Below are 14,621 nucleotides of genomic sequence, written 5' to 3'. Positions count from 1 at the left end.
AATAAAAAAGGGATTTACGAAAGTTCATGTAGAGTATCTAGCATTATAGAAAAAAGTTACACCAGACGTTTACTGAATATATTTGTCTCACTTCATTAAACCTGTCTTCAAAATACAACTTGTTTGGTCATCTTTTGAACTCCTGTTTTCCATGCCCTGTATAGTTGTGGCTATGTTCTGTTGGAAGGAAAATCTAAGCTGGGAGAGAGACGCTGGAAATAAAATGGAGGCTGCCCACAAGGAAAGAAGGTCCGTTTATTTAGTTGCCAGAAACTTTAGTGACAGAAGCATATTTCTGCAGTGGCTGACAAATTAGCTTGGTGAGTGTAAGGATTTTTATACAGTTTTCAATATTTTGTTAATTTTGTGGTTTGTTTTGTGTGCTTTTATTATTTGATTGCTTTTACTTTTTTCCCAAAGGCTCATGGTGGATCTTAATTATCACCTTGGTCCTAATCCTGTCAGGCATATGTAATTGATTTTATCCTGTTATCTTGACCTGAACGTGTTTTACTGCAGGTTTGAAAGGAAACTACAGCCACCTATCTCCATAACCCCCATCTCAGACACACCAACAACAGCCAAGCCTCCTACAACTGACCCCATCCCATTGGGTTCACAACCTCTAGTGATCACAGAAAAAGAAGTGCAGGACCTATTTCACAGACAAAAGCCAGGAAAAGCTCCAGACCCAGACAAAATAACTCCTTCTTGCTTAAAAGTCTGTGCTGACTAATTGGCCCCCATCTTCATCCATATCTTCAATAAATCACTAGAGATGTGCTATGTTCCTTCTTGCTTCAAATGCTCTACCATCATCCCAGTGCCGAAGAAGCCCACTATCAAGGAACTGAATAACTACGGACCAGTTGCTTTAACATCTGTAGTCATGAAAGCCTTTGAAAGGCTAGTGCTTTCCTACTTGAAAACCATCACGGATTTGCTGTTAGACCCCTTGCAATTTGCATACCGAGCAAATAGTTCAACAGATGATGATGTTAATATGGCTCTGCACTACATCTTACAACATCTTGAATCTCCAAAGACCTATGTAAGGGTCCTCTTTGTAGACTTTAATTCAGCATTCAATATCATCATTCCAGACACTCTTCTAACTAAGCTAAACCAGCTACAAGTACCTGAACAGACTTGTAAGTGGATCACAAGCTTCCTAACAAACAGGAAGCAGCAGGTGAAGCTAAGCAGGATCACATCAAATACCTGTACAATTAGCACAGGGGCCCCCCAAGGCTGTGTGCTCTCCCCACTTCTCTTCTCTCTGTATACCAATGACTGCATCTCCAACGATCCATCTGTTAAACTACTGAAGTTCGCAGATGACACAACAGTGATTGGTCTCATTCGAGACAATGATGAATCCGCATATAGACGTGAGGTCGAACGACTAGCCTTGTGGTGCGACCGAAACAATCTGGAATGGAACACACTCAAAACTGTAGAAATGGTGGTAGACTTTAGGAGAAACTCTTCCATACTTCCACCTCTCACAATACTTGACAACACAGTATCAACAATAGAAACCTTCAAATTTCTAGGTTCTATCATATCGCAAGATCTAAAATGGACAGTTAACATCAAAAACATCATCAAAAAACGACAACAAAGAATGTTCTTTCTGCGCCGACTCAGAAAGTTCAAACTGCCCAGGGAGCTGCTGATCCAGTTCTACAGAGGAATTATTGAGTCTGTCATTTGCACCTCTATAACTGTCTGGTTCGGTTCTGCAATCCAACAAGAAAAACACAGACTTCAGAGGATAATTAGAGCTGCAGAAAAAATAATTGCTACCAACCTGCCTTCCATTGAGGACCTGCATACTGCACGAATCAAGAAGAGGGCCATGAAAATATTTACAGATCCCTCACATCCTGGACATAAACTGTTTCAACTCCTACCCTCAAAACGACATAGAGCACTGCACACCAGAACAACTAGACACAAGAACAGTTTTTTCCCGAAGGCCATCACTCTGCTAAACAAATAATTCCCTCAACACTGTCAAAATATTTACTAAATCTACACTACTATTAATCTTCTCATCGTTTCCATCACCAATCTCTTTCCACTTATGACTGTATGACTGTAACTTTTTGTTGCTATCATTAAGGGTTAAATTGTACCCTATGACCATCATTTGTGTTGTAAAGGTTGTACCTTGATGAAGGGTTTTTTCTTTTCTTTTATGTACACTGAGAGCATATGCACCAAAACAAATTCCTTGTGTGTCCAATCACACTTGGCCAATAAATTCTATTCTTCTTCTATTCTTCTTCTTCTTTGGTCTGTTTACTGCCTCTTGCATGCCTTTGTTAATGGATGGGCAGGCTTGAGTAATTGTTTCTCAATGACTGGGGTTACTCAAGTTCACAATTGCAACATTGTTTCTCTTTCACAGCTTGAGCTTTGTCTGGCTGTTTGCCTACAGCTGCTTTCTATTAGGGGAAGAAGGAAAAAATTGAGCTGGTGTTCTTTTACTTTTAGCAGCTTCTGTATTTCTTTTCCTGGTTTTGAGTTTTATTTTTACTACTATTTTGGGGCATTAGTCAAAGGATTGGGATGGGGTGCATTCTTACCACAGTTCTACCACATAAAACTGAAGCAACTTTATTATCACTTCCATACTGTTACTATTAACTTCTCAAGAAGAAACCAATCCTCCAGGTATGCATAAAACACTATAAATTTTTATATACAGTACGTATCTATACGTATGCAAACACACACATTTATGCTTGAAGATAAATTAATGGAAAGTTGAAAAACATCTGATCTGCTTGATAATTACATATGTCCTTATCCACCCCCCCCGCTCTCAATATTTTATATATACACAGTGTTATATTGTGGGTTCAGGTGCCGGCAAGGTGTAGGCAAAACTCTGGATAGCAGGTATTTTACTTTATTAACCTTAACATATCTAACAGCAGTGACAAATACAAACTAACAAAAAACTTTCTCCCTCTCTGTTGACAGCCCTTTTATACCTGCTGTCAACAGGCTTAGCCAATCAACACAGAGAAGTACTATCCTTGTTCTCCACTAGGGGAACGGACCCCGGGGGGGGGGGAAGAAGAACTTAGAACACGACACCCCTTCCCACCACGTTTGCGCAGACATAGTCTCGAAGATACGCTGGGCGACACCTGAATCAGCTAGAACATCGGGGCCCTGAAGCCTGCAACAACTCGTTTATTGATGGTTTCTCGCCCTGTGCTGGATTATCACTAGGTCTCTCATCTATTGGATAGTCAGAACTTTTGGGACTCTTCCCGCCGGTGGCAGGTAAGTGTCCTGTTTCACGTTCCTCTGCTTCTCGGAGTTCAGCTGGGTTTGGGTTGCTCGTGGCCTCACTATTCGGTTCTATTGGCGTTCCCTCTCCCTCGTTATCATCACTTTGTTGTTGTGTTGCAGCAAGCAATCTCATCCTGAGTTGATCCCTATGGCGCCTCCAAAACTGGCCCTGACCTATATCTACCCTAGAATAGAATAGAATAGAATAGAATAGAATAGAATAGAATAGAATAGAATAGAATAGAATAGAATTTTATTGGCCAAGTGTGATTGGACACACAAGGAATTTGTCTTGGTGCATATGCTCTCAGTGTACATAAAAGAAAAGAGACGTTCATCAAGGTACAACATTTACAACACAATTGATGGTCAATATATCAATATCAATCAATATAAATCATAAGGATTGCCAGCAACAAGTTATAGTCATACAGTCATAAGTGGAAGGAGATTGGTGGTGGGAACTATGAGATGATTAATAGTAGTGCAGATTCAGTAAATAGTCTGACAGTGTTGAGGGAATTATTTAGCAGAGTGATGGCCTTTGGGAAAAAACTGTTCTTGTGTCTATTTGTTCTGGTATGCAGTGCTCTATAGCGTCGTTTTGAGGGTAGGAGTTGAAACAGTTTATGTCCAGGATGCGAGGGATCTGCAAATATTTTCACGGCCCTCTTCTTGATTCGTGCAGTATACAGGTCCTCAATGGAAAGCAGGTTGGTAGCAATTATTTTTTCTATACGAACATGGCCCGGTTATTTCTACTATTTTTCCAGGTATCCAAAATGGTTGCCCCCCCATAGTTCCTGGCGTAAACCGTGTCATTTAATTGAAATGGCTTGTGCATGCTGATTGAATCTAATGGTTTGCTAGGGGCATACTGGGGATGGAGCCGGTCTAGTGTGATTCTTAGTTTCTGGCCCATTAGAATCTTGGCTGGACTCTTGTTAGTGGTCGGTCATGGTGTGGTATGCTGCACTAACAAATACTCATCAACCCTTTCCTGCCAATTTCCTGGGCCCAGTCTCTGTAATGCTTCTTTTGCAGACCTAACGGCTTGTTCCGCCTATCTGTTACTACGGATGGAACAGGGCAATCAAATAATGTCTAATTCCCAGCCTAGCCAAAAATGTTTCAAATAAGGTGGCCGTAAATTGGGGCCCATTATCTGACACTAGTATCAGGTAACCCATGCGTGGCAAATATTCTCCAGAGGGATTTAATTATGACCTCTGCTGTGGTAGAGTGCATAATAACTACCTCCACCCACTTCGAATAAGCATCAGCCAACACTAAGAACATCTGCCCCTGCATAGGTCCCACCAAATCAATATGTACTCGGGACCAGGGGCCCCTGGGCTCCTCCCATTCCCTCGGTTGGTCTTTGGGTGGCATAGATCTAGTTTCTTGGCACTTTTGACAGGTTGAGACCCATTGGATGATATCCCTGTCAAGATGGGGTCACCACATATAACAGCGGCCCAGAACCTTCATCCTAACAATTCCAGGGTGGCCCTGATGTAATGTAGTCAGCACCAATTTCCTCAGAGGGGGAGGAACCACTACCCGATGACCCCATAAGAGGCATCCTCGTTGAGCTGATAGCTCCATCTGCCTCGTTGCATACGGCTGCAACTCCAGCTTGAAGGGACCCTGTGGCCACCCCCTGTTGACCCAGTCCAGGACTTGGGAAATTACATTATCTCAAGCTGAAAAACGGGCAATGTCCGCAGCTGATACTGGGAATGGCAAGTCATCTATCAACAAGACTTGGGAGGCTGGCACAGGATCTGTCAGCAATGTTGGCAGCAGGCAATGGCTCAATGCATCGGCATCGGCCAGATGTTTTCCGGGCCGGTGGCTTAAAGTGTACGAGTACGCAGACAGGAATATTGTCCGAGTCATCCGCGGTGGCAGAATCTGCGGGTTTGTCGATCGCTAGATAGGATCCCTAGAAGAAGCTTGTGGTCGGTAATTAACTCAAAAGACCATCCATATAGATAGTTGTGGAATTTCTTCATGCCGGACACCGGAGCCAAAGCCTCCTTATCCAATTGGGAGTAGTTCCTTTCAGCCGGAGCCAATGTACAGGAGAAAAATGCCACCGGAACTTCCCTTCCATTCGGCAGTTGGTGACTCAGGATGGCGCCGACCCCATATGGGGAGGCGTCACATGCCAGCAATAAGGGCAATCGATCACAATATTGGGATAATACAGAGTTAGAGACAAGATGTTTGACAGCTATAAATGCTGCAGCCTATTTAGTACCCCACTTTTAGGGGGCCCCACTGTCCAGAAGCCGGTGCAATGGCTCGCTAATCAACACAGAGAAGTACTATCCTTGTTCTCCAATAGGGGAACGGACCCCGGGGGGGGGGAGAACTACACCCCTTTCCACCACGTTCATGCAGACATAGTCTCGAAGATAAGCTGGGCGATGCCTGATTCAGCTAGAACATCGGGGCCCTGAAGCCTGCAACAACTCGTTTATTGATGGTTTCTCACCCTGTGCTGGATTATCACTAGGTCTCTCATCTATTGGATAGTCAGAACTTTTGGGATTCTTCCCGCCGGCAGCAGGTAAGTGTCCTGTTTCACGTTCCTCTGCTTCTCGAAGTTCATCTGGGTTTGGGTTGCTCGTGGCCTCGCTATTCGGCTCTATTGGCGTTCCCTCTCCCTCGTTATCATCACTTTGTTTTTGTGTTGCAACAAGCCATCTCATCCTGAGTTGATCCCTATGGCGCCTCCAAAACCGGCCCTGACCTATATCTACCCTAGAATAGAATAGAATAGAATAGAATAGAATAGAATAGAATAGAATAGAATAGAATTTTATTGGCCAAGTGTGATTGGACACACAAGGAATTTGTCTTGGTGCATATGCTCTCAGTGTACATAAAAGAAAAGAGACGTTCATCAAGGTACAACATTTACAACACAATTGATGGTCAATATATCAATATCAATCAATATAAATCATAAGGATTGCCAGCAACAAGTTATAGTCATACAGTCATAAGTGGAAGGAGATTGGTGGTGGGAACTATGAGATGATTAATAGTAGTGCAGATTCAGTAAATAGTCTGACAGTGTTGAGGGAATTATTTAGCAGAGTGATGGCCTTTGGGAAAAAACTGTTCTTGTGTCTATTTGTTCTGGTATGCAGTGCTCTATAGCGTCGTTTTGAGGGTAGGAGTTGAAACAGTTTATGTCCAGGATGCGAGGGATCTGCAAATATTTTCACGGCCCTCTTCTTGATTCGTGCAGTATACAGGTCCTCAATGGAAAGCAGGTTGGTAGCAATTATTTTTTCTATACGAACATGGCCCGGTTATTTCTACTATTTTTCCAGGTATCCAAAATGGTTGCCCCCCCATAGTTCCTGGCGTAAACCGTGTCATTTAATTGAAATGGCTTGTGCATGCTGATTGAATCTAATGGTTTGCTAGGGGCATACTGGGGATGGAGCCGGTCTAGTGTGATTCTTAGTTTCTGGCCCATTAGAATCTTGGCTGGACTCTTGTTAGTGGTCGGTCATGGTGTGGTATGCTGCACTAACAAATACTCATCAACCCTTTCCTGCCAATTTCCTGGGCCCAGTCTCTGTAATGCTTCTTTTGCAGACCTAACGGCTTGTTCCGCCTATCTGTTACTACGGATGGAACAGGGCAATCAAATAATGTCTAATACCCAGCCTAGCCAAAAATGTTTCAAATAAGGTGGCCGTAAATTGGGGCCCATTATCTGACACTAGTATCAGGTAACCCATGCGTGGCAAATATTCTCCCGAGGGTTTTAATTACGACCTCTGCTGTGGTAGAGTGCATAATAACTACCTCCACCCACTTCGAATAAGCATCAGCCAACACTAAGAACATCTGCCCCTGCATAGGTCCCGCCAAATCGATATGCACTCGAGACCAGGGGCCCCTGGGCTCCTCCCATTCCCTCGGTTGGTCTTTGGGTGGCATAGATCTAATTTCTTGGCACTTTTGACAGGTTGAGACCCATTGAGTGATATCCCTGTCAAGATGGGGCCACCACATATAACAGCGGCCCAGGGCCTTCATCCTAATAATTCCGGGGTGGCCCTGATGTAATGTAGTCAGCACTGATTTCCTCAGAGGGGGAGGAACCACCACCCGATGACCTCATAAGAGGCATCCCCATTGAGCTGATAGCTCCATCTGCCTCATTGCATACAGCTGCAACTCCAGCTTGAAGGGACCCCCTGTTGACCCAGTCCAGGACTTGGGAAATTACATTATCTCGAGCCGAAAAATGGGCAATGTCCGCAGCTGATACTGGGAATGGCGAGTCATCTATCAACAAGACTTGGGAGGCTGGCGCAGGGTCTGTCAGCAATGTTGGCAGCAGGCAATGGCTCAATGCATCGGCATCGGCCAGATGTTTTCCGGGCCGGTGGCTTAAAGTGTACGAGTACGCAGACAGGAATATTGTCCGAGTCATCCGCGGTGGCAGAATCTGCGGGTTTGTCGATCGCTAGATAGGATCCCTAGAAGAAGCTTGTGGTCGGTAATTAACTCAAAAGACCATCCATATAGATAGTTGTGGAATTTCTTCATGCCGGACACCGGAGCCAAAGCCTCCTTATCCAATTGGGAGTAGTTCCTTTCAGCCGGAGCCAATGTACAGGAGAAAAATGCCACCGGAACTTCCCTTCCATTCGGCAGTTGGTGACTCAGGATGGCGCCGACCCCATATGGGGAGGCGTCACATGCCAGCAATAAGGGCAATCGATCACAATATTGGGATAATACAGAGTTAGAGACAAGATGTTTGACAGCTATAAATGCTGCAGCCTATTTAGTACCCCACTTTTAGGGGGCCCCACTGTCCAGAAGCCGGTGCAATGGCTCGCCAATCATCACAGAGAAGTACTATCCTCGTTCTCCACTAGGGGAACGGACCCCGGGGGGGGGGAGGAAAGAACTTAGAACACTACACACAGACTGGGGAGGTGGGGGAAGGGGAGAAGTAGGGGTGAGATCTAGCAGATTCTGACAGGTTCTGGAGAACCGGTAGCGGAAATTTTGAGTAGTTTGGAGAATCAGTAGTGGAAATTTTGAGTAGTTTGGAGAATTGACAAATGCCCCCTCTGGCTGGCCCCAGAGTGGGGTCCGAAAGAAGATTTTGCAATATCTTTCCCCCAGGAGTGGGGAGGGATGGGATTTTGCAGTATTCTTCCCCTGCCACGCCCACCAAGCAACAGCATGCCCACAGAATCGGTAGTAAAAAAAATTGGGTTTCACCACTGGTGAGAAAGGTGTTTGTGCTTATGTGTATTTGCATTATATAATGATGTATGTATATGGTACTCCCTTTCAGATTCTGTGATTAGGTGCTGATAAAACAAAAAAAAATCCCTCCATTGTCTGCTGCACTGATTCCTTACTGTAAGCACTAAAGGCATTGCAAAAATAATTAGATCCCACAATCGTGCAGGGTATGCACTAAGAAAAACAGTAGCACAGGAAAATTGGTAGAAAGTTGAGTACCATTTGACAATGGAAACAGTGGAAAGTTTTAGTTTTAATATAGTGTTATAGAAAAGGTAGCAAAGAGTATAAATAATAATCTATAATCTTCATAAAATGTATGCTAATATACATTAGAAGCAAAGTGTTTGATCTATGAACTATGGAATAATCAATGGTGAATGCCATTTATTGGTGTCCATTTCAGCTTTATTTCATGACAAATTGGAATTCTTTAGGAAAAAGTAGAAGGGTAGCAATTCCTATAGTTGCAATTGTATTCAGCATTCTCTGTTAGCAAACAATAGCAATCAGTTGGGTACATTTAAATCAGTATTTTGGTCAATAGCAGTTTTATCCCAAGCATTCTCATCCTACTCAATATATGATAGGATCTCTAATCTAGGACCATACTGTTGTCTCTATTATAGCAAATATGAGGGACAAGAAATAAATTGAGATACCTAGGACACACTTAAAGTATCTGGTATAATTTGTCTTTATTAAAGTTCTACAATTAAAATGTATTACCTTTTTTGGAGGTTCTAATAATTGTCTCAGACAATAGTAAAGAATTTCCATTAGAAACTTCATGCATAGATAATTCTGGTGCTTTGCTGGCAAAACTTTCTTTCTTCACTTCTTTTTTTATTTCCTGTGTAAGAAATAAAAACAAATGGGGGGGGGAGTGCCTTTTAAAATTCACATCCATGAACAGAGATGAATCATGTGATAAACATTGGAGTCTCCAAATCTGGTAAACAACTAAGAAACTATAGTATTTGATGGTACTCAAGGCTAAATAAAATAAATCAAACCATTGATTATACTGTACATGCTGGTTTCCATAATGAACTCATAAGTAGAATTATTATGTGGAAATGCAAAACTGTAGCCTTTAAAGTAACAACCTCTGAATGTTTATTTGGGAATTAGTTCCATGTCTTGCTATAGTAAGAGGAGAAGTTTTTGTCCAGAGCTACATTAAACAAAATATAAAACCCCAAACTATTATTTCTTGTGTTTCTAGCGAATGCTAGGGCTATGAGAGTTACAACACTAAGTAAACAGGAACAAACATTTTAGTTTTTTTTCTCTCTTGCGTGGGGGGTGGAGGGAATGAAAAATATACAAAACATATGTAATCGCAGAGATCTAATTTATTCTAAGGTTTAAATAATCAAAACCAAAAAAACAATAATTCAATTGAAAAATGCTATCTTTAAATGCTGTGATCTTAAAGAGCCTTGGGGCGGCATAAATGGATTTGGTAGACCAGAAGCAGCCTGTGGGTTATTCAACATAAACACAATGCCTTCTTCCACACAATTATATTAAATTAAAGAATCAGCAAGTGACATTAACAAGAAAAATAACTCTGACTGCAGGTGTATAATGCAAACTACCATCAAGGAGCCAGAGAAGAAGCTGTCTGGCAGTGAGTATGATATTTCTTATAGCCTCATCAACTGCAGATAGAAAGCACAAGCTTTGAAGAGATCTTGGTGACCAGAGATATATGGAATTGGAAGGAAGAATTTGAAGTAAATGTGCTAAGTTTTCAGTTTCTTTCTATGGACTGTGCCCCTCAGCTACAGCAAAAGTCATTCATGGAGTTTTAGAAAGAAAGTGCTGTTAAAGAAAGTCTGACACTGAACTTTAGAGTTTTTTAAAATTTTATTCTGGGCAGTTTTATCCAACATTCAATTCTTCCTGCAACCAGAATGATCTTCCTCTCTCATTTATACATACTGAGTCAAAGGATCTTCATAACAATGAACTATTAATCAGGCAGAAACAAAAAGAAAACCTTAAAATGGCAGAAACGTTATGCTAATAATGAATTATAAATTATGGTTGCTGCATTGATGTTCCACTTCTTTAAATAAATCATCAGATTTTCAAGTTTAAAAATGCCAGAAAACTACCAGCATGCAATGAATAATTTAATTGAGTATTTCTCAGTTTTGGTAACTTCAAGATTTACAGACTCCAGCTCCCAGAATTCTCCAGCCAGCATGTTGAAATCCACACATCTTAAAGTTGTCCAAGTTAAGAAACACTTAGATAATATGGAGATATATTTTGTTTATTTAATCATTTGGACTGTTTCCAGTTATGCTTTCAATATCGTTCATATGACAAGACTTTTTTTAATAAAAATTGTCAAGAATCTATTATAGTCACTACAAAGAGCTATTTAAAAAAGGCAAAAAAGGAATTTATATAACAATAAATTGTCTGAAGATATTTTAATGAATCTCACTGGCTGAAGGTTGATTCAACCTTTCTAGGTCGGTAAAATGAGGACCCAGATAGTTGGAGGCAACATGCTTATTCTGTAAACCACTTAAAGAGGGCTGCAAAGCACTATGAAGTGGTATATAAAGCTAAGTGCTATTGCTGTAGTTGTTCAAGCATTTCATTATATACAAATTACCATTAAAATCAGTCAAAACAGCTTTAGAACAATATCTAGCCCACCAAGCAGCCTTGTATGACCTGCTAGCTGTTTTGAAGGCTCAATATTGTACAACCATTGTGCCACCACTGTAATAGATGCATGGATAACCTTGAGGAAAAGGAAGAGGAGATTCCCCTAGGAAACTATCAGACAAGAAAAGCAGGAGTCGCAATTGTTTAATAGTCAAAGCAAGTAACTTAGGAAGGACCCACCATAATGTGATAGGCAAGAAATTTGTACTTTCAGACTTACAAGAGTTTGTTAAGGTAGCCTTACAATAAAGTAGAGTTAGCTCATAGAGTCGCGTTTCCTGTCAGGTTACTCACAAAGGCTGATAGCCACCAGGAAGATTCAACCAGTGCTACTATGCTGAAAGACACACTGCCACGCACTTCCAACAATTCTAGGTCTTACTAAAACTACCAGCTTTCTTTCTTTATGCTGTGCTGCTAGCTGCCAACAGCTGATTGGTACACCTGCTATTCAGTGGTGGGATTCAAGTAATTTAACAACTGGTTCTCTGCCCTAATGATTTCTTCCAATAACCAGTTTGCCAAACTGCTCTGAAAGTTAACAACCGGTTCTCTCAAAGTGGTGCAAACTGGCTGAATCCCACCACTGCTGCTATTACTTTGTGAGTCATGAATATTTTTAATATATAAATATAGCTCCTTCTCCTCTAGTTGTGCAGGCCTGCTATAACTAGCACCAAGCAGACATTCTCATGTTTTAAAAGCTAGAAAAACAAATATCAAATAACGTTATAATCTATCTTTCCTTAATTCTATAAAAATGTTTAAAGTTTGCCTATGCATTTCTTATTCATGTTTTAATCATTCTTATTCTAGAAATAGTACTGTTAAAAACTGGAATCCAATGCAGTTAGTTATATGCAGTAAATGCTTTAGTTTTTATTGTGGTTCTTTTTTACTGTAAAGGTTTAACATTGATATAAAAGATGCCATGAGATAGCAACATTACCTGGCAATTTCACATTCTACCTTCTGTTTGCTTAATGGAACTTTACTCCTACCTTGAAAAGATTTCAATAATTTGCTGTTTTTGATTTACTTACATTTTATTTTAGTTGTACATTTGGGACAGAATAGAAATTAAAAACATGACAATGTCAGGGTTCCAAATAACAGCCCAGATGAAATCAAAATTCCAAGGCCAGAGGCTTCCTCGAAGTATAGATTTATGGAATTAATAGAGGTGATTAAGAGACAAAAAACAATAAAACACCAGCACCAGATGGATTACCGGCAGAACTTTATAAAGGCCTACAAGATACTTTAGGTATTCCAATGTTGGAAGTCTACAATGAAGTATTGTAAGAGGCTAAAATACCAAATACATGCAGGGAAGCAAATATAACTCTAATATTGAAAGAAGAATCAGATAGTACAGGGATAAAAAATTACAGACTAATATCACTATTAAATGCAAATTACACGATATATGCTTCAATAATTGCAGAGAGATTAAAAATATTCTTGAATGAATTTATACATCCAGACCAGAATGGACTATTACTGAAAAGGCAAATTAAAAATAATATGAGAATTATCCTGTAATACATTCCGAAAAACAAATGCCATTGATATTTTTAGATGCACAGAAAGCATTTGATAACATAAACTGGCAATTCATGTTACTACAATTAAAATATATGGATTTTGCAGAGGAATTTATTAACATGATAAAAGTAATATATGTTAAACAAACAGCAAATGTGATGGTCAATGGGGACATGACAGAGAACTTTAACATAAGGAAAGGCATGAAGCAAGGATGCCCTCTGTCCCCTTTACTATTTATATTAATATTGGAAGTATTAAATAGAAGTATTAGAAAAGACCCAGAAATAAAAGGAATGGAAATAAAAACAGAAAAATACAAATTACATGTATTTGCAGATGACATGGTGTTCATTTTAGAAGAACCACTGGAAACTGGTCCCAAGTTAATAAAAATGATAGCAGAATATGATGAAGTGGCAGGACTGAAAATGAACAAGAGAAAACTAAAACATTAGTCAAAAATTACAGAGAAATAAAAAAAGAGCTGGTGGAGAAGATAGATATTCAGATAGTGAAGAAAAATATTTAGGAATTCAGTTAACAGCAAGATGAGCAACTATTAAAGAAGAGAACTATATGAAATTGTTACAACAAATTAAATTACACTTGGAGAAATGGAAAAATCTGTAGCTATTGATAAGAAGAACAGCTAAAATAAAAATGAATATTGCCGAGACTATTATTCTTATTTCAAACAATTCTGATAAAACTAGAAAAAAATTATTTGAAGAACTAAGCAAAATGATATTAAGATATATTTGCCAAGGGAAAAAAGCAAGAATAAAATTGAAACTGCTACAAGATACTAAACATAAAGGGGGCTTTGGGTTGCCAGATTCGGAGCTACATTACCACACCACTGCACTTGCCTGGGTAAAAGAATGGGTAAATTTGAGACATAAAAGATTATTAAATTTGAAGGGGCATGATCTCCAATTGGGGTAGCATGCTTTTTTATGGTATGGCAAAAATAAAATACATGGATACTTTCAAAGACATTTTGTTAGAAATGCATTATTGTTAGTACGGGGGAAAGTTAAAGAAAGACATTATATGAAAATACTAGTCTGGCTGAAAAAAAGAAGAAAAAACCATAGAGAATTAAATCAACCCCGTTTCAGCCTCCCCAACCTCCTCCCAGCAGTTCCTTGGGCTTCCTGGTCTACTTGTTGTGAAACTGCTTGACTAATCTATCAGCTTTCATATCCTAACTTTTCACCCAGGTGGCCTCAGACAGGGGATAGCCTTTCCAGTGGACCAAGTACTGCAGTCAACCCCGATTCAGGTGTGAATCCAAAATTTTCTTTACTTCATAGTGGGTCTCTCCCTGCACTACAATAGTTCTTGGGACTGCCTGGTCAACTGGTCTTAGCTGGGAACCTACTGCCAGTTTTAACAAGCTGCTATGAAAGACTGGATGCACTTTCCCTAATAAGTGTGGGAGTCTAAGCTGTATGGTTTATCACTTTCACTATTGAAATGGCCCCAGAAACTTAGGACCTAGCTTTCGACTTGGCCACTTCAATTTCAAATACTTTTTTTTCCCTTCAAAATATTTTTATTATACAGTTTTCTTCAGAGATGGGATTCAAATCCCGGTTCGCTATTGGTAGCATGCAAACTCGCACCCTCACTTTGCGAGCGTGTGGCACTTCTGCGCATGCTCAGAGTGTTTTTGATGGTGTCTGGGCAGGTAGGCGGAGCCTCCCACCATTGCTGCTACAGGTTCGCCCAAACCAGAGCAAACTGGTAGAAACCCACCCCCG

General features: G+C 40.4%; 1 protein-coding gene across 6 annotated transcripts in view; it reads right to left on the bottom strand.

Moving 5' to 3' along the window:
- SH3KBP1 (SH3 domain containing kinase binding protein 1) overlaps positions 1-14,621 on the bottom strand; it is a 264,182-nt gene that overhangs the window by 181,104 nt on the left and 68,457 nt on the right. For 5 of the 6 annotated variants that reach the window (XM_058185828.1, XM_058185832.1, XM_058185829.1 and 2 more), the window contains exon 2: positions 9,340-9,463. In XM_058185828.1, the coding sequence (XP_058041811.1) occupies positions 9,340-9,463 (124 nt within the window). The remainder of the gene's footprint in view (positions 1-9,339; positions 9,464-14,621) is intronic. The other variant, XM_058185831.1, reaches the window with a different exon arrangement.

The sequence above is a fragment of the Ahaetulla prasina genome, chromosome 5 (genome assembly GCF_028640845.1).
Source record: "Ahaetulla prasina isolate Xishuangbanna chromosome 5, ASM2864084v1, whole genome shotgun sequence".
NCBI lineage: Eukaryota > Metazoa > Chordata > Lepidosauria > Squamata > Colubridae > Ahaetulla > Ahaetulla prasina.
The sequence above is the reverse complement of the archived record's forward strand: the minus strand, read 5'-3'. Positions and strand labels throughout refer to the sequence as shown.